The sequence below is a fragment of the Pygocentrus nattereri genome, chromosome 6 (assembly GCF_015220715.1).
Source record: "Pygocentrus nattereri isolate fPygNat1 chromosome 6, fPygNat1.pri, whole genome shotgun sequence".
NCBI classification, from domain to species: domain Eukaryota; kingdom Metazoa; phylum Chordata; class Actinopteri; order Characiformes; family Serrasalmidae; genus Pygocentrus; species Pygocentrus nattereri.
In genome coordinates, this window is record NC_051216.1 from 14503522 (window position 1) to 14524546 (window position 21025).

Genomic DNA, 21025 nt, shown 5'->3' on the forward strand with positions numbered 1-21025 from the left:
ATTAATTAACAGTAGAAGGGTTTTTCGTGCTGTAGCTCAGTGATATAGAGTTCAGTTGTTGTGAGGCGGTCATAGCCGTTGTGTATCGTGGATTTTTACAATGGCTTTAAACTATCCCTTTTATAATTGTAGTTATTATCTAATGCCTAGTTTGGCTAAGCAATGCTTCTTTAATTTAACACAGTTGCTAGCTGATCCATCCAATGGCTGGTGGCATCGAGAAGTCAGACACCAAAGTTTGTTTGTCTAACCAGCTTGGAGGATATTAACTACTTTTTTAAAACAAAACTTCTTGTTAATTTTTACTGCATTAATGTTTGTCTGCACTTATTGTAATGATAATGGACATGGTTATATGATTGTACAAGCAAGATCACACTACACCGATACATGGTTTTAAACCATTTGCTTTGGGGCTTTTGCGCAGTACAGTTCTTCTATGTCCACGTTCAGTATTGTAGTACTCTTGTAATTTCTCACTCCTGCTTTGCATTAGGATTGTACAGTACAGTGCACAGGTGCAGTCAAGCAGGCAGCAGCGTAAAAGCTGGAAGATAGAATGTGTGCAACTAGCTCATAATTAGGGTGGGAGCAATGACATATGATGAAGATGGATGACAATGCTTTTTAGACCATTCTATCTCTTTGTTTCTTTTTTCTTTTGCTCTGTTTTTTCTCTCTTTCTCTCTCACTCATCTTCAAAAAATGGAGATTTGTTTCCATGGCTTTTTCATTCAGTCTAGTGTTTGATTTTTAAGTGTCTTTCATGTCAGTATGGATGTGAATATGGTAATTAGTTCTGTTCCAGAGATGAATGCAGTACAAATTGGATCTGTCCTGGTTGTTGTCATGCCCTGAAATACACACCCTTTCCCTATTATTTATGATGTTAATAAGGTAATTATATTTGTTAATTATTTGTGATTCCAATAAGGAAACGTAGAGCAGTGCAGTTTAGGTCACATTAATTTCAAATGCAGATTTGTAGTGCCTTGGTGGAGGTAGAAAGGATGGAGGAGTAAAGCGTGTTATTGATGGACGTGTGGTTGGAGGTTCTGTGTACTGTTGGGGGAGGGGAGGAGAGGAGGTAGATCTGATGCTCTGCTCAAAGGAGCAAATGGCCAATTTCTGCATATTTACTTGAGACTGTGTAGTTTTGACATTGATCCTCAAAATCAATTGCCCAACTGCTACATCAAAACACATATGTGCAGAGACACATAAGTAATGAAGAACTGGGGAGAGAAAGGGGAGGGGTAAAATAAAAAACACGAAAAAGGATTTGCCAACCTGCATCCCTCTGTGACGCTCTCCATAGGGCTGACTCATTCTTCTTTCTCCTTTCTCTCTCCCCCTCTAGCTCTCTATCTCTCTTGCTCCATTCCTATTTCCCTCACTCTCTGAGAATCTCCCCTTTCTTTTTCAAGCTGGATAGGGTTGCGCATACGTGCTCACTCTGTCTCTCACACTCTCTCACTCGCTCGCTCGCTCACTCGCTCTGGGCTGCTATTGTCTGAACGTTCTGCTCCTGAGCTGATTATCCAGTACTCCTCTTGGCGTCTCCGTTTTTCCGTACTGATGGTTTAGTTCCAGCTGTGACGCTCTGCCTGAGTGGGACTCCTGACCACTGACGCTTTCAGGAGCTCTAAGAGAGAGCAGGGGATGCCATTTGCTTAGACTTTTTTTTTTTGTTGTTGTTCTCTTTAGGACCGTTGATCTTTTCTTCTCAGTAGCTTAACTTTCACCCTATAGTGAGTGATGGTGCAGTCTGTTGGTGCAATATGGTGGTTAAGTTTTAACTGAAGTACTCTGGCAAGTTTGCCGAAAAAGAACAGCAACTCTTTCGACAAGATGAACAATTTCCAACCACTAATGACTTTTGCTTTTGCCAACTGAAAGCGACTCCTTTTATATACTTTTTCCCACCACGCAAGTGACAAGTGTCTCAGATCAGCTCTGGATTGCGGTCATGTTTTTATCGATGCGGTCGGGTCAGCACCAGGTCCAGCCGTGAAATCCCAGGTGTCAGAAAGCTCGGTCGCCCCGGCCACCCCACTCTCCCCCAAGCGCAGAAGAAGACCTGGATTGCTTCAGACCATGAAGAAGATCTGGTCCAAGAAACGCTTCCAGGTCAGTCCTTTACCTCAAACCTCACCACCGCTGCCTTGCTTGTTGACTTAGAGGTGTTTCTGTGTCAGAGTTTGACCCATATGTGCAGTGAATGTCATTCAGTGAGTGTGTGTGCAGCATGCGTGAGGCTTGCCCCAGTTTCAGCTCCCTTGGCTAGGATTTTCACAGCCAATTCTCTGACTGATGTGCCCCACCCTTCTCCTGTAAACAAAGCGAGTGCGGTTAGGTGACAGCGTAGAGATGGTTGCACCACTGAGTACAAATACACTCATTAGCCTCATCGTTTTACTGATGCATGCTGCTTCTCGCCTGGGTGGAAACCCTAGTTGTGGGGTGCAGTGCCAGAGGGACAATGAAAACTGCTTCAGGCTATGAGACAGAGATTCTATTAAATAGTGGTCTTCTGCCTGCTTTCTAAGAGTAAACAGCAACACTGTCAGATATCCATCATCATGGATATTACTTCAAAGAATTACAGAGAATTTTTAAATTTGATTTCCAGCATGTTTTTGTTTTCTTTCAGCAAGAAAATGTTGCCAATTGTTCAAGAAACTGATTAAACATGGGATATTCCTTATGCTTTGCACTTTAGAATAGAGCTGTTCCTGAGAGGGAGGAAAGCATATGGCAAAGCAGCATGTAGTTTATTACAGGTCCAAGAGTAATAAAGCAAAATTGCTTGTAGCAGCAACCCCATTATCCCTTATGGTGCAGATATTTTTCTGTAACACTGCATTTGATTTTGATTTACATTTAAAGCTCTGATGCACAAGGTATAATTTTAATTAGTTAGATTTACTGAATAAGAACGAATTGATGTCATTTAGCCCAGCATAAACATTGTGCGCTCATACAATCAAATGCAATGTTTCCCTTGCTGGCTTTTTAGTTTGGAGTTAGATTTGAAATGTTTTCCAGCATCAGAGCATCAGCTCAAGTGTATAATGTTACCTAAATCTTTTTTTATTTTATGGAAGGATGCAACAAGACTCTTATCTACATTGATTGTTAGATCAATACTTCCACCCCCCCAGACAAGACTTGCAAGAAAACAGAAATGACAAACAAATTAATCCATTTGTCATTGGGCAAAAATGTAAGGTCAGTGTTTTTTCACTTTCCAAATGTCCAGCTCTTGTTGAGAACATGTCACACTGTCATTTCATAGGTGAGAAGATGTGTGAATGGGTTGCATTCCCCTTTTTTCCTCAGCTCTCAAGGCTGATAGAAATAAGTGCAAGGAAGAAATGAAAGTGGATGTGAAGGAGAGCAGAGGGGAGAGGACATGAGAGGGGGATGGGTGAAAAAGAAAGATAATTGGATCTTTAGACCAGACTGAGACAGACAGGTGGAAAAGCACAAGAAGGAGACAGAGGCATAGCTTAGAGAATAAAATGAATCGCAGATTTTAAACTGAAAAGTTAATAAGACTTTAATTTGATAGCGTTAATTATGGCTATAACATTACCCAGCCATTTCCTAGATATGTTAGATATTACAAAATATGTTTTATTATATCTTGTCATACCACTCAAGTTTAATCACTATTAACTTCCTTATATATAAATCTAATATTAAAACAATATACTTGACCAGACCAGAAACAATGTATGTGTAAATAATTGCCAATGGAGGAGCCATCCCCCTTTACTAACTTCAGCTACTGACTTGAGCTTGACCACAATGAATAAAATGCTGTGTGACTGTGGGGGATGTGTTCTCCAAAGTGTGAAGTGATTCACTTGCTGCATGGCAGTTGTGTGTAATGAAAGTTGGATAGGGCAAATGAAGTGAGTTACTGGCCCAAGGCTTATAAAACAGTTTTAAAGCACATACAGAGCTCATACAGTCAGACCTAGACTGTGGCACACATCTGTGTGCAAGCTGGGATGAAATGAACTAAACAAGTGATGATGATTCATCAAATCACTCTGCTTTGCACACTGGATTCCATTTATCCACTAGGAACTCTCCTGGTGTAGAGGCACTTGAGCTCTCCGAGGTGCTGACTGGTTGGGTCTGGGCATAGGCTTTCCAAATGCATTACTGCACAGCAGAGATACATATACATATACATTGAACAAAATGCAGTTAGAAGGAGTCTGCAAACCATACCTTTTCTAATAAAGTGCACGCTGTCCTGCTGTCAGCTAAATAATTATATGAGGAGGTACTTATCATGTCTTAAAGTTTGCCATGTCCACTGCCACCTGACCCGTTGATTTATCGACTCCAGCCCAAACCTAATTACCTTCACTGTATTTGTTTGGCACAGAACCTGTTTATTGTACATTTAGTGCTATTCACATTTTGTTCAACTTGCTAATGGTTTTATATTGATATATTAAGCAATTGTCAGTCTCTTTTAAAGATTACAGTGGGAGTTTACAGAGTCTGTATTCAACAATTGTGTATCTTGATTGAACTGTTACAAGGTCAACCACTTTACAGCAATATAGGAATGGCCAAACACCTGTCAATAGACCTGTGGTTCTTAGTTTCTCATAACTGGCAAACTGAATACTAGCAAAGATTGTGGAAGTGGGCAAGTGACAAGTATAAGGGTGAGAGTTTGAATGTTATTATGACATCAAAAGCACCTCTCTGATTCTTGGGTTTCTGCAACTGCTCTTATGTCCAATGACTTCCTCAAAGTTGTGGCTAACAGGGAGTGAACAAGCTTCCATATGTTTTATTTCCCCCAAATGGATACAGCTCAGCAGTAGGTAGTTACTGCATTTTCTGTTCATGAGATAGTAGCACATAATTAGCCAAGCTGGCCCATCTTTGCACTCTTTTCCCTAATTCAGTGACTGAATGTCAACAGCGCAGAGTGGACGTGACCTGTTTACTCATATCTGACCCAGAAAGGCAAGCATGTCTCTGCTCTTCACAGCACAGATGGCAGGCTGGAGATCCTCACTGGGTGGCAGGCTCACAGCGAGACAAGCCTTTGGCTGCGCTTACTGGATGGCTGTCAGCTTGGAAAATGTAATGGGAGCTTGTTCACTCCCTGTTAGCTGCAGGTTTCAAAATGTCCTGGGACAAGTGATCAGTTGCAGCAACCCACGAATCAGAGACATGTTACCGACATCATGCCAACTTCTAAACTCTCACCCTTACACCCATGTGCTACCACATCAATCTGCGCCTGTGTTCAGTTTCCTTATGCAAAAGTATCATTCGGAGGTCACTGAACAAAGAACTGGCCGTTCCTTGATGTCTGTAAGTTTGATGGTCCTGTAACAGGGAAATCTGAAAGGATTCATGATTGTTGAACACTGACTCTTTTATCGTGCTTTGTATCTTTAGAAGAGGTTGACAGTTGTAATAACTTGCCTAATATAACAATAGAAATATTGATAATCTGAACAAAATGTGAAAAGCACTAAAAGGACAGCAATAGATGAAAGTATAAAAGGAAAGTTTAGAATAGTTTCAATTATTGCTGAATGCTGACTGTACCATTGTTCCATTGATAGTTGCAAGAAATTTGATGTTAGCAATATAGAAGGAGCATCAGAACATTGATGACTGATGAGTAAATTTTATCAGCATTTCCCAGGTGAATGACATGCCAACAATGCTAAAAATAAACACATCCACACATTTTAAAGTTCATTTAATTTGATTTTAATTTAAGTATTTTTTTGCAAAGCTACAGTGACATGCACTGCCTCAGGCATTTTAGCATATTTCTTTGTGCACAAAATTAACTAAAAGTAACGTTTGTGAAGCCATAACATGTAGATATGCAGTGAGGTGAGCTACCTTTTGGCTTTATTGAATGCAGTGATATTAGCCTTGAAGAGCCTTAGTTACAAGGTTGGAAGAACTCTGATACAAGTAAGAAAAGCCTGATATGTGAGTACAAAGATCCTGTCTTAAATACAAGCAAAAAGCTCTTAAAAGGCTTCTGTAATTGTGCTCTTTATTTTAAATCACAATCTGAGGCACTGCCATTTGCCATTCCTGCAGTATGTGGTATATTATTGTTTGCTCTCAGATTGGTTTAAACGAGGCACCAGAATAACGCCTTTCTCGCGTATAATGCATGCCAGTTGCTCTCTTGAGTACTACTTGCCTTTTTATCCGTAAAAGATGCCAAATGTGGGGGTTAATGACGAATGAACTGGCATCATATCTACATGAGTCCTGCTCTGTGTGTGAATTATTCAGGGCTTTTTAAAGGTCTGTAAGTGTTGGGTGTAGCACCAGATGCAGCCTCCTTCAGCCAAATGGACCAGATTTGCTGGGCTTTAACTATCCTTTACACCAACTCAGTACTTTCCAGCAAACACAAATTTGGGCATTTGGTTGTAGAATTTTCAGAAAATGGCAAATTAACCAGTTTAAATGAAGGAGAAGAAAAAGGTAGGACACAGGACATAAAATGAGCTTCTATTTTTGTGGGGTTTTTGTTGTAGAATATTGGGTCGGCGTGCCACTCCTGTGCTTAAAGCTCCTTCATATCTCATGGCCTGGTTTTCTTGCTCTCCTTCCCCTACTAATGCCTTTCAGCACTGCTGCTTGATCCATCCACTGCCACTTTGACATATGCTACCTATGGCTAATGCTGTTAGAAAACCTTATTCCCAGGAGCAGGGCAGAAATCTTTGATGCCATAGCCATTGGGAGTGCATCTCTGGCTATAACTAATGAATTGGAAATGACAGGAGGCATGCCGATCGTGGATCCTGCCTCAGCCACAGCCTCCATATTGCCTCATTTATTGTCTTGAATTGGTAATAGGCAGAGAGAATTGGGGAGTGTTTGGCTGGCACAGATACACAACAGACAAGACATACAATTCTACAATCCAACCAGAATAAACAAGGAAATAAAAAAAGAAATTATATGTCACACTGACCATACCTGAGGCTGGACATTTAGTGCGATAGTTGTCAACTGAGCCGTGGTCTGCCATAAATTTCTTGGCATAAATAAGTGCATTTGTGTGTCACCTCTGAAAATTAACATGGAAGTTAAAGGGGTCAGTATTCAACAATAAACAAACCTGTGACAAGCAGGTTTCACTGTTATAAGACTAGACAACTTGCAGACATTTATAGATTATGGAAAATTGGTCTACTGACCTCATAACCTCACTTTCCCCGAACTGAACACGTAAGTAAAAGTTTGGTGCGCTGGTGGGTTGGGGTAATGGTGTCGATTTAAATGTTGCTGAGTTTCTATAACTGTTACCATGTTCTGTGACATTTTGAAACGAATAGTGAATATTTCCCATCCGGATTATCCTAGTTTAGTTGTAGATCTTGTGTTGCATTTTCTGAGTTGCAGTTGTGAAATAGGAGCACATAATGATTAGCCAAGATGGTCCATTTCTACACTCTGTTCTCTAACACCGCCATCACACACTCCTCACAGTATGAGGGTGTTTAAGTGTCTTCTTTGAGTCTCTCAGAGTATGGATATTTAAAAGGAAACAGAGCAAATTCTAAACAAAAAACAAACAGCCCAAATTTTTAGTACCTCTGTTAACTGCCCTACTTTCCAGATTTTAATCTAGGCTAGCAGAGCAAAGACCGACACCTATTCTGGAAGAAAAAAAAATCTGGTGCACCAGTTTGAAAGGAAGTACAGGCCGTAGTCATAGTGACAGAACTGTTTGGTCTCCCTTTCATTCTCTTCACTGCAGGCTTCAGTGTTATCTAGCAGCTACAAGTGTGTGTGTGTTTCACAGTTGTTTGCTATAACTTGTTTTGCATGACTATAGTCATTACATGCAGCATGCTGTTGAACTGTATGCATATACTGAAATGCTTTCTCTCTTTCTCTTTATTTCAGAAAAATGGGCACTCTAACCGAACGTTCGGACGGTTTACCCATGGTGTGTTTGGTTTTATAGATAACAGGTTATTACAAAAGAGATTTTAAAATCCCATTTCCAAGTCTGTCAGTCAGTATCTGGTCTGTTTAAGATTGAGGATGCATTTAAAACATCCAACTATACAGACATCCATTTAATTCTCACATTTATGGCACACATATGGCCAAAGGCATGTGGACACCTGAACATCACACCCATTTGAGCTTGTTGGAGATCCCATTCCAAAACTATAGGAATTTATTTTGGACTAAATTTCTGCTATAACAGCCTCCACTCTTCTAGGGAGGTGTTACACAAGATTTTGTTGTGTTTCTGAGGGAATTTGTGCCTATTTAGTCAAAAGAGCATTTGTGAGGTCATGCTTTAGTGTTGGATGAGAAGGCCTGGCTCACAGTTGACGGTCCAGTTCATCTCAGAGGTGTTTTAATGGGATTGAGGTAAGGGCTCTATGCAGGCCACTGGATTTCCTCCACACCAAATTTGTCAAGCCATGTCTTTATGGACCTTACTTTGCACACAGATTCACAGTTATGCTGGAATAGGAAAGGGCCTTTCTGTTGCAAACAAAATTGGAAATATATAGTTGTCTAAAATGTATTTGTATGCAGTATCATTATCATTACTCTTAACGGGAATGGAGAGTCTGATCCCAAACCCTGTGAAACAGCCCTAGACCATTATGCTTCCTCCACCAGATCTACTTTGAGTGTGATCTAGCTGAACTTTGCTGTTGGCACAGTGCATTGATGTAAGTGATGTTCTCCTGGCATTCTCCAATTCCAGATTCATCCTATAGATTGCCAGAAAAGAAAACATATTTAAGTCCTCCAGAGTCCAGTGGAGGCATGCTTTACACCACTCCAGTTGACACTTGACATTGCTTATAGTGTTCAGCTGCTGTCCATGGAAATCCGTTTCATGAAACTCCTGACAGACAGTTCTTGAGCTTATGCTGCTTTCAGAGGCAGTTTGGAAGTCTGAAGTGAGTGATACAACAGATGATAGGCAATTTTTATGCACTACACAGTTCAGCGCTTGGCAGCTTCACTTTGGAGTTTGCTCCATCTGCCGCTTTGTGGCTAAGCTGTTGTTGCTTGTAGATGCTTCCTTTTCACGATAATTACAGTTCTAGCAGGACAGAAATTTCATAGATTGACTTATGACAAATGTGATGTTCTATGACGGTAGTAAATTTGAAGTCACCAAGCTCTTCACTGTGACCCATTTTACTGCGCATATTTGTCTGTGGAGAAGCATGGCCACACACTGCTCATTGGCACCACGGTAAGCCCACCACATGGTAGCCACACCATTGTACCAATGAGCTCTCAGGTTGTGTATACCAGGCTCAAGACAGACCAGAACATTGTTTAAGAGCAAAGCAAAAGATTTTCCATCTGTTCAGTCAGTCTAGTAAAATCCAACAAATTATTTGCACACAGAAAGATTTTCCTTAAGATATCTTAACACCCCTGCAACCTGCTTGTGCCTGTTAATGTCTTGTGTTTCATCTGCAATGAGAGCTAAAACCTCAGCGTCATGCACTTGCCAGGTAATGTGGTTTTTAGCTTGACATAAGGGCAGTCAGGTGTTTCCTGGTGTTTGCTGTAAACAGTTAAATCATCTCTCTCACTTATTGAATAACTGGTCAATTAGTGGGGTTTCTGTAGCTCTTATCAATTCAATCTGGAGCTCTCCAAAAATTTTGCATGATTTTCTACCTCATCCGTTTCAGTGTGACTACGAAAGGCAATGCCAACTTAGCAACAAAAGTGCAAAATCTTACAAATTTTTCTCAGATACTGTCTGTTTTTTATCAACTCGTTTTAAATGTTCACAGCTGATCTTACAGATCTGACAGTTTTATGTGATTATTCATGTCCTTTCAGCTTCAACACAGCAGAAATGTGCATGCCACTTTGAAACTAATTGTTGATATAGGCCCAACTAAATAAAGTTCAATACATTTTTAATGCCATGAACTGGATCTTGAGAAAGTTGAAATATGGCTAACCTCTTCAAAATGCTGATTAGCTGGTGTCTAGACTGGAGCAGAAAGGCTTGTAAGGCAAGTAATTGAAGGCTCTGTGACCCGTGTTTGTTCAAAGTCAGTTTTTTCATCAGCAGCATCAATTTTTGGCTTTTTAAAGAAGCAGTCCTCAAAGTTTTGGGTTGTTTAGCCATTTCTAGCCTATGCGCCTTTACCATATGACTAACTTCTAGAGAGAAACATTACAAGCACAGCCAGTCAGTTGATTGTTATCGCTACTCTGCAATCCTAAAATAAGTAATCTAATTTCTGAATTTCTAAAATCTAATCTCAAACACCAATTCACTTTAAAGAACCATGATGAGAACAGTTCATCCTGTTTTATCATGGGACTATCATTATCTCACTTCACTCTGTGTTGGTCTGTTCTGCCACTGCTGACAGGCCTTTACTCTAGCAAGTTATTAGGCCCTGCTAATGGAGATAATATTCATATTCATATCAGATAATTAGATAATTTGACTTAATATGCCCTTCTTGCATGTCCAACCATTAACTGCATAGACAGCTCACCACTCACAGTCATATATGCAGTTTCTCCAGCATCCTTAATCTTATAGCTGGCCATATTATGTTACCTCATGACTTGTAGCAAAACACGATTGATGTTTCATGTGTTTTTGAATAATAAATGTTTTTTGTTGGATTTAATCACTGTATTTCTTTTGTGTTATACTTATTTATGTAAGATTGTCTTGTTTGTTAGTATCTGTGGTTCATTCTGTGTGTGTGGCGTGTGTGTGTGTGTGTGTATGTGTGTGTGTGAGAGGGAGAACAGGTAGTCATGCAAGAGAGATTTACCAAAATTATGTTGCGGCTGTCAGTGGAGGGTCTAATTAAGAGGGAACGGACAATACCTCAATTTAGTGGGTAACTTTAAGTAACAAGAAAGAATGTGTTTGCGATTTGTGATGAGAGAAGTAACGTGTTCCCTTATTAAATGACTATAAATGAAATGCATGTTTAATAATTCAGCAGATAGAGCCACGTTAATATAGGCTACTTTTATGTAGCCCCTGTATCTTGTTGAGCTGGCTGTACAGTGACCACGACATTACTTAACATGGCAGCATACTTCAGTAAGCAGTATTTCTTTATGCATGTACTAGCCATGTTATTGATCTGATTCTTTTAAAACTTTATAGAGGGGACCATAAAGACCTTTGTAATGAAGAATTCAAATGTGCTCTGCCTGTTATTGTCGATTGAGCTCCACCTTGTTCTTTCTTATTCTCCTTTAGAATAAATTTGGTCTAATATTTTGGAAATTTGTCCGTCAGGCATGCTCAGATTTATTGATTAGGGATAGTGAAATTGCAGTGGAGGATCACTCCTTGTATTTACAGAGCTGTAGTACTGTGCAAAAGTTATAGACCACCCTCTATTTATCTCTAGCCACAATGGTCATTATGTACAAGTTAGTCAATTTTCAGAGTCTATAAATCAGAGAAATAAATCAGGAATCATGTATTTAGCAAAAAAAGATTTTTAAAGAAAACTACAGGGATTTTTTCCTCATTTCCAAAGTTCAGTCTTAAAAGTTGTTTAAATTTTCTGCTTGTCACAGTCCAGGTAGTGCCAAACACATCTCTTAAAGATGAAAGTGCTGTTCATCTGATGGTGATGGATTTGGTGGTCTACAAGGTCCTGCACGGTTATTAGGTCCCGTTTTTTCTGTACCTTTTGATCATTTTTATAACTCCAGTTGTGGTAACTCCTGTTTTTTTTTTCACTTTTTTATTCCCCTACCTTCTGTAAGTGGTTTGTGTCTTATCTACTCAGAAATATCTCCTGAAAAATTAATAACTTGTACTTAATGAACACTTTTGCACAGTACTGTGTGTTCCAGAACAAAGACCCTAAGAGTGTTTGTAAGAACAAATGTTTACTCCTACAGAAAGGGATTAACTGATTATCGGCCTTCCTATGAGCAGAAATCTTCTCACCGGGGACATGGTCATTCTACACCATCACTGAAGTCTCCCTAAAGCAGACAAAGCCCCAGATGCAGTAAAGATGCTCAGTATCTTGGTGGTTCAGAGGCCACCATGTGTCAGCACCAGGGGTATCAGCGCCAACTCTGTCAGGGGAAAATGCCTGCTCAGCACTTTGTACCAGTGGTTGGGGTTGTGTGACTGATTCACTGGGGGTGGGATTGGTTTCTATAGTAACGGTGCTTTCCTGTTTTCCTCTCCCCTCTGCCACTATGGAAGCGAAGTATTCCGCTCATGCAGGAAACAGAGTTATGGTAATAACCGTTTCTAACTTTGAGTTTGCTGAAGAGTATTTTTTATTTATTTAATCCCTCCATTCCATTGTGCATCTTGTGCTTTAATCCTTTCACTCTGTGCCCGGTGACAGTTCCCCTTCTCTCCTGCTTCACCTTCAAGATGTACTTCAGTTAAGCTAAATGTCACACCCCATGTTTTGTATCAGAAAATATGAAATAAAAAGGTAATCTGTGGAAATCATGTACAAATGCAAAAAGCAGACTGAGCTGTGAAGCCCCGTGGTTTAATTTCATGTGTTAGAGCTGTTTTCCAACTTAATTGCAGTCATATCAGCCTGACAGCTTGTGGTCTTGGCCTGATTGGCTTGCTTCTCGTCTGCAGACTCTGAAACAACAGAAGACGAAGCAGGCGAGCCTCAGATGGAGACCAAAGAAAGAGGCAGAGGTGGTTCAGAAGAAGCCTCCCAGCGTGTGCCTGCAGGTAATTACACTCTCTTCAATAACACATCATCCTGTTATCATTACCCCCCCACACACACTCATCACAGTACCTGTTCGATTCACTGTAGATGGACAGATGATTACTTTTTGGGTTAGTGTGAAATGTTCATGTGTTATTACATTTTTATTTTTCCTTGGTGAGAGAAGATCGGTGTCATTTATTTTTGTTAATATTCTGTCCAGTGTTTGGTGTGATTGTCCACACTATACCAGAAAGATTTGTCACCTCAATTACTTGCCACATTGATGGCTTATCTCTGTGCCAGACAAATATGACTTTGGTGAAAATCTCATCAATTGTGTATTTTTTCTACTTGGTTGAGATGTGCTTATCTCTATTGATTTGCTTGCTGCATGGAGCCTTCTATCCAAGAATGTCTTATCACAGTGGTCAGGCACACAGAGATCAGAATTTGATTTTTAGTCCTTAATGCATCATCTTTAGCTGAGTCCATCCTCTCCAGGGGGCCTTACAAAAATGCTTTGTCTATCTGGAGAAAGTATCTTTGCTAGCTACAAATAGGCTAGAGAGAAAGCCAGTGCTGAGCTCAGATATTGCCAGAAATAAAAGCTCATGTTGATACCAGAGAAAAAGGAACAGAATTAAACACAAAATAGAGCAGCACATTTCAATAAGTGCTGTACAATACATTTAAATAAATATTTATCTCACGGCTCACTTAAGTGCTGTAAAAAGGTTATATATTTACACAGTACACACACTTTTACATAAGTATGGTTTCTCAATACTTTTCTCCCACATATTGCTGCATATTTTCACTTTATTGCAGTGTTGTGTGTGTAGCTTCATAAACTTTTGACTGATGATCGGAAATTCTGTGTTTCACATTTCTTATTCAGCTTGTTTGATGTTCAGCCTGTGAGTACAGTACACAGGCATGTACATTTGTCCTTATTTAATAGTACCTATTTTTGGCACTTCTTTAAATCTGAAGCCTGTTCACAGGCATGCAGCTACACCACACACTGTACAAATTCTCAAAGACCTTCATGCTGTTGATTCTAATAGCCTTGTTCTTGACAGAGGGAGAATGTTTCCTGTTTACAAAGACAGCCGTGAGAGGCTTATTCCTGTGATTCTGTTGAGACACTTTGCAGAATCTCGGCAGTGGCACTTTCTGCTGTCATTGTGTATTATGACAAAAGCTGTCCCAGCAGCCCCTGGGGAGAGGGGGTGGGAACAGATTTGGGACATGTTCAGATGAAGGAAATGCAGTATTCATTTTTTACAGTAAAGCAAGAATTAAAAAAGTGAATTGTATTTCCCCTTCCAAACTCTAAAATAAGAAATAGAAATAGTAATTGATTTTTTTGAAGCCATCTGGCTCATATATTCTCAATTGTGTGTCTAGTGAACAACCGCATTAGCCATTGTGGTTTACTCTGAGATTAGTTTCCTCTTATGAGCTCAATATTGAGTGATGAAAGATGCATTGTTTCTTCGGCATTCAACACCCACTGCTATGAAAACCTCTGAAGCTCATTGAGATAAGAAGCATCCACAGTCTTCAAACAAAGAAAAATCGAAGGAATAAATGTGTCAAGGATGTGGAGGAGCAGCAAGATTTCCTATGGAGAGGTGCATATCAGATTGATTTGATGCGTTAGGAAGCCCAGATTTTGGCTAGGTGGGTGGAGGCTTGGTGTCGGTGAAGCTGATAGATGCTTCTTGTTTATATTGCCTCCTATTCTGCCTGCGTCAAGCTGAGTCTGCCCACTGGAATGGAAGGGTTTCTGAGAGACACTGGCTCCTGCTGAGAGCACGCTGTCTGCTACTCAGCCTGCTGAAAATGTCATGCACCTGGTGTTCATTTTTTTTTCCCTTCCTCAAACATGTAATCCATGCAATCCACTTACTGTAGATTTCATAAAAGGATGGAGCCTAGTCAAGCAAATTCCTCCAGAATGTTATCCACTTAAAAAGGTGGTTTCACATTCTTTTGAGTGGATAAAGTATCACAGGCTTTATTTCACTAGGTAAAAGTCAGAGGATCATTCAATAATAAGCTATATATAGAGTGTTGGAATAGCTGTGCATGATATCCTGTGATTTTTCTTTTATGCTTTAATGATGAAAGACTGAAATGTGGGTGTTACTTTGAAGGACAGTTTTAATGGTATTTCAGAATGATTAAAGGAGATCTTTCAGTCAGCATTCAGCGCTAAATTACTTATTTAAATCTGGCACAGTCCTGCTGAATTATATTGGATGCCATGCTACAAAGAAAACACTCTTCATCTTAAGTGTTGTCAGAGATATTAGAGAGACTCAGAACAGGGCAGCATCAATAAGCTCCAGTTATCTCCAGAATGGGAGTGCATGGGAACACTAGGTCAGTGTATGTTCTGTTATAATATATAACCCTATAGACTTTAGTCATAATCTCTCTCCATCCTTTGTTGTGGACTGAAAGAGGGGCGTGATGTGGACCTGAGATGTCAGATTTATTTATTTATTTATTTTTAATCAAAAACATTTTTAAAATATGTACATTTTTTTACCAATTCCAAATCCACTGGGTCCACATGTGTGCAACCTATGGTTTGAGCAAGCCTAAAGACGTTAGGTGTTTCTATTTCTTGAAATGGACGTTCACACCTCTCCCATTTTATTCTTCTGCAGGTGAGCGGATGATAGACATGGCAGCAGACACGAGTGGTCACTGGGCATCCAGCGAGAACACAGTGGTGGAGAAAGAGGCGCTGTCTCTGGGATCGAGAGCACCGGGGCCTCAGCCCGCCAGGCAAGCCATCGGCCGGGAGCCGACGGGAACCCAGATCAGGCACCTAGGGGTCGAGCCGCTGATTCGGGCGTCCCGCGCCAATCTGTCCCGGCCAGTGTGGGGGTCCGAGGAAAGTGTGTCTTTAGCTAGCGATTACTATGGTAGCACATTCAGTCTATATAGAGGAAGGACTTTTTCTATTCCCCTGTAAGTAAAAGCATTCCCAAGCTCAAATAATAATAACAGTAATATTAATAATAATAATAGTAAAAATGCCACATTCACAGCCCGCAGTATAAACAGAACAAACGGCCAATAAATAAAAACGACTGCCATCAAATACATAAAACAGCCCCTTGTCCCAGTCCTGGTGCCACAGGAGACCCTAGCTCTAACATGGTGTCTTTGGTTGGGAGCTGCTGAGGTTGGAAGGTGACTGTGAGGAGAAGCCAGGGTGTAACGTCTCTCTCTCTCTTGCTTGTTCTTTCTCACTCTCCACATAAGAGCGGTGAGCAGTGCCCCTCTGAGGCAGCTTACATCACCACAGGACTGACAGAAGACACTGTGAGTGGGTTCTCTGCGTTTGGACACCGTTCAGTTCAACCCACGGCGAGAGAGCAACATGATCTGCCAAACCCATTACAATTAGACGTGACTCACTCGCAGGTGGAAGTTCAGTAAGCTGAAACAGTGACACATTGGAATGAGCAGATATTGGAGTGAAGCTAGCCATCAGCGCCGGGGAACACAACAAAGCCTGTTTTGTTCCTCAGCAGTTTTTTTTTTTTTTTTTTTGTGTGTGTGCTTCTCGTTTCACCACAAATATCACAGTTATGTAATTTTCAAAGTGTGGCTAAGAAAGTGGAAAAGTAGCGCATTCGTGAGCAGGTCTCCATGGTGTTAGCTTGATTTATTTGTTGTTATACAATAAAAACAAGCAAGAGGGGCTCTGACTGTATCTTCACCAGTTCAGTTACTCTTCTTCAGCCATGTTGGAGCCAGGGTTAACTGTGCAACGGCACCCCAAGTTTCCATATACTGCCTCCTAACTCCAGCATTCACCTCTCTTTTAAATCTAAATGTCACTCACCAGTCATTTCCCAACAATTATTCATTAGAAGTTTTCAAATTTCAATTTCGTCACAGTATATTCACATTCAGTGCTTCACCAATTTAGTATGACATTTAGATCTAAGCAGTTTAGCTTAAGCTTAACTATCATCCATTAGTTTCAGTTCTCCATCCCTGTGTTTGTGCTCACACTTTTCATCTGTTCGTCCATTTGATGTGCTGTTGATAGAACGTGTGGGCCTCGCAAGGAAGTGAATTGATGACTGCAGGCTGGTTCTGTTCCTGTCTGAAGCTTAGGTAACCTTAATGGCTTAGTGTCTGAGATGGCAGGCACAGGGCATTGTCATCATTCAGGTACTGGCCTGGCCTTTAAGGCTACCAGCCAATAATCTTATGTCAGATCAGTGTTACATAATGTGCCGGCTGAGGTTCTGTGTGAACAATGCCCTTTCCTGTAGGGCAGCACTTATCTCACTGTGCTACAGCTGAATGCTACAGTGTGTAAGTGTTTTTAAATGGGAAATTTCGATAAATGTTCTGCTCCACAGTCAGATGTGTAGAGTAAACTGTAAAAAGTGGAAATTCATGCGTTGTTCATGTATATGTCGTGGTCGTATCATCACACTTGTGCATGTAATCAGAATTATTATGACTTGTAGAAAAAGATAGAATAAGACACATTTGTTAGTCACCCGTTTTAACAGCACGTCAAGTTAGTCATCCATTGTAATGGCAGGTCAGGATGGTGAAACATCTGGTGAGCATTTAATAAAGAATATCTTAGGACCTTAGGAACTTTCAGCATTTCCATACCATTATATTCTGACTCAGTGCACAGATAAATCCAGTTGCAAAATTAAAAAGTAAAAAAAAAATGTTTACATTCTAGGTTAGGTTAAAGCTTTATTAAGAATAATTGATTAGAATATACCACTTCCCCTGCCCACAGTTACTGCCTTCTTTGTGCCTCATCTAGATTTATTTTCCTTCAGTTCATACTTTCCTTTGACCCCCATTGTCCATATGCAAGTTTTCTTTTTTAGTTTTCTAGGTTTTTTTTGCCCACACAACAATGGATGCAAAAATGTATAATTTGTTGTTATTTGCATCACATTGTCTGTGTGAGGTGCCACTGGCCCCTTTGGGTTTTCCCAAGTTTCTCCGCATGCTGTTTCTGGAGAACTGTTTCAGCATGAGTCCTTGCATGCACTTTATGCCAGACCTAATACGTACATATTATGATATGTTGCATTGACACTTCAGTTGCTACAAATTAGCATTATATTCAGAACATGTGTTTCAAATTCTGTCCCTCAGTTTTATGTAACGATTTGACTTTAGATCTTTATCAGCCAAACACAACAGAATAATGAACATAAGATTTGCAAAACATGTATCTTCAACTACAATTGTATACTATAGTCATTATAACAATGTACATTTTGTTTGTCTGAAATAAAGTTGTAATTGTAGAAGGAATCCTTAATAATGTATGACTATTTCATTTTCCATTACCTTACGCAGTGATATTGGAATGAGCATTCAAATTGACATGCATTTGAAAAAATGTACAATTTCCCATAGACAGCTACAGGGTGTAGGTTGCCATAACTAAGTGCTGTTTTTGTTCATAGCATACTAACACCACCCACTACTAAGCAGCATCCCAGTTTTTTGTTTGTTTTTTCTTTTCAGACCTGAGCATGGCCATGTTCTTTTGCATGATTCTGACACTGCTTGGGTGATGTTCATGCAGTCTTGTACATTGGATGTTTCATACAAAAGTAAGTCTAATCATCTGCAGGCTGGGAAGGAATTTCATGCAGTAAGAGTACCTAAATCTGTTTCGATATAGTCAAGTGTGTGCTGTGTAAGCAAGAGCAATATTTATGTTTTATCACTTTGGATGTTTTCCAGTGTGCAGCCAATTTCAAATAGTCCCATCGCTGTAGTCTACTTGATGACTCAACATTAATGTTCATGTGCTTGTTCTGAATCAAAATTTGTAACCTTCTCAGCTCTGACAGGTGACTCAAGACTTAACTGTGTGGAAATCCAGTGATACCTGGTGGTTTAGTCCAGTGTTTTTGGAAGGAATAGGCTAGTAGGCATCGTTTAATCTGGCTTCACAGTTTAATCTGCCCTGATGCAAAATTCGGTTCTACTGTAATTAATAGATAAATCATTTTTGGTGACACACTGAAACTTGGTCTTGACTGTCACCTCAAGACCAGCTTGAAATACATTTCTGTTTTTTTTCATGTTTTGAACATCTCACAGTATTTACCCACTTTTGCCAACAAGAAATAAATTAGTAGATTCCTGTCATCTTTTTTAGGTTGTTTACTCCTCTTATAATTGGAAAATTTAAACTTTTGCCATTTTTGCACACTGTCTACCTCCAGGTCAAAGATGCAATTCAAAACTCTCATTTTTTTTTCCACTCATGAAAAACAAACACATAGAAACTCTGAAATGACTTTGCACAAGCATCTGCAAATTCTGCTCATATACATTCAATGCCTGACGAAACAAAATCGTCTCTCTGGCCCCCTGTCCTCTTCCAAACAGCTGGGCTCCTCCCCCTTATTAACCCAGTACTCTAACAGAGCGTTTCCCTTAATCGCCTTCTTTCAGGAGCCAGTCTGAAGAGGTTTTGAGAGAATCTCCCTCACATGTCCTCCCACCTCCCTCCCCCAAAATTGTCCGTTCATCCACCTCTCCCATGCTTGGCCGGTCTGGCTCAGGCCCCCCCACGCCCCTCACCCCACGCAAGAAAGCCGTCGTGCCATCTGACTACCAAGACACAGTACCTGGGGAGTTTGAGGAGAAGATTAAGCAGCCTAAATCCTCAGGCATGTCCCAGAGCAGTACACAGGATTCTCGACCCCAGACCCCTGTCAGCGAGTACTCACGGAAAGACTTGACCCTACGTCCCTCACCTAAACTAACACGTGCTAGCTCCAAGATCTTTGAAAGGGTACGAGTCTTTGAAGAGCGGAGGCGGAGCATCGACAACCCTGAGGGTTCCATCTCTGGACGCTCTTGGGCCGGTTTTAACAGAGCCCCTTCCATAGACTCTGACGAGGGTGGAAGCCGGCTGGGGATCTCCAGGGAGAGCTCCAAAGAAGATCTCCATGAAGCTTTGAAGGTAGATGCAGCCCAGAGAAGGTCTATGTTCAGGCAGAGGGCTGCCTCTCTGGAGGATAAACCTCGGTACTCCCAGAAAGTTCAAGACATTGAGAACAAATTCACAGAGGAGCTCCAACGCATTAAGAAACTTGTGGGAAAGCCACACATGAAGAAGTCCTTTTCCACTGAGCAGCTTTCCACATTTCACAGGAGCAGGCAGCCTGTGAGAAAACTGGAACCCATCCCCCCTCAAGTTCTTCAGAAGCTTCAGGACAGGGAGCGTGCTCAACAGGAGCAAGAGAGGAGAGAGAGAGAACATGCCAAAGAGACTTCCCCACCAAAATCACCAAAGGTGCAAACAACACAACAGACCAGATGGGCGGGAGAGCAAGCATCCCCTCCAGAGGCCATGCCACCATCTGAGTTACCTGGACAAAGGTCTCCAAGGCTATTGCATGGACTTAATCAGCTTAGAGAGAGTCCTCAAAGATCTCCAACTACGGAAATCACTTGCCTGCCTGAGGAGCGCCCACGGTCCCCTGGCAGGTCAAGCACAGAGTCTCCATCCAGAAACGTCCTGGAAATGACATTACGCAAAGTGGAGCCACGGCCTTCAAGCCCGCTAGTAAAGAGGGGAGTCCATGTCCAGGAAGTTACACCAGTCCACACAGAAGACGAGTCTGTACAGAGAAAAACACCTATAGAGATCACACTGCGCAAGCTGGAGAGAAGGCCTGAAAGTCCTCTGGTACAAGGTGAGACAGTAGCAATACAAGAGCATCCCATTCAGGCACCTCTCAAACCTCTGAGGCTTTTGTTATCTTCCTCTGAGGAAGAGAAGATGGAGGTGGATGTGATTCCTCCAGCTCCAGCCCCAAAGCTCACCATCCCTCAAATCATTGTTGAAGAAGAACCAATGGAGACAGAAGCCTCCACAGCTCCACAGAGTGAAAAAGCAAGCAAAAGTGCCAAAGAGGAAAAACCGCAGAGAATAAAAGGGAGAGGACGCAGACAAAGACCCATGTCTCCAGAATTAGGTATATTCATAACACAAGAATTTAAGTCAATCTATGATAGATATTTGTGATCAGAATAATGAGGTTAATGTCAGAAATTTATTTTTGAATATAAATGTTAATTCTCTACAGAGAAGTGATTTTGTTAATGAGATAACAAATTCCAAATGCATTGACCAAAGCTATTGAAATAATTTAATCCTGTTTTAATAAAGGTGTCTCTCTAAACGAGTATCACTTACTGTGCTTGAACCTTGAGACATTTGAATTTAAAGCAATTGTTCAGTAGTAAATATATTG

The 21025-nt window shown here is 40.7% G+C and overlaps 1 protein-coding gene across 6 annotated transcripts in view; it reads left to right on the forward strand.

The window, feature by feature from the left end:
• spegb (striated muscle enriched protein kinase b) overlaps positions 1-21025 on the forward strand; it is a 95779-nt gene that overhangs the window by 25591 nt on the left and 49163 nt on the right. Inside the window, exons 1-6 of one of the 6 annotated variants that reach the window (XM_017691532.2) lie at positions 1352-2130; positions 7939-8006; positions 12245-12279; positions 12644-12742; positions 15407-15527; positions 19215-20746. In XM_017691532.2, the coding sequence (XP_017547021.2) occupies positions 2098-2130; positions 7939-8006; positions 12245-12279; positions 12644-12742; positions 15407-15527; positions 19215-20746 (1888 nt within the window). In that variant the 5' untranslated portion in view covers positions 1352-2097. Of the gene's footprint in view, positions 1-1351; positions 2131-7938; positions 8007-12244; positions 12280-12643; positions 12743-15406; positions 15528-19214; positions 20747-21025 lie in introns of those variants that run through there. The other 5 variants (XM_017691533.2, XM_017691534.2, XM_037539349.1 and 2 more) reach the window with 5 other exon arrangements.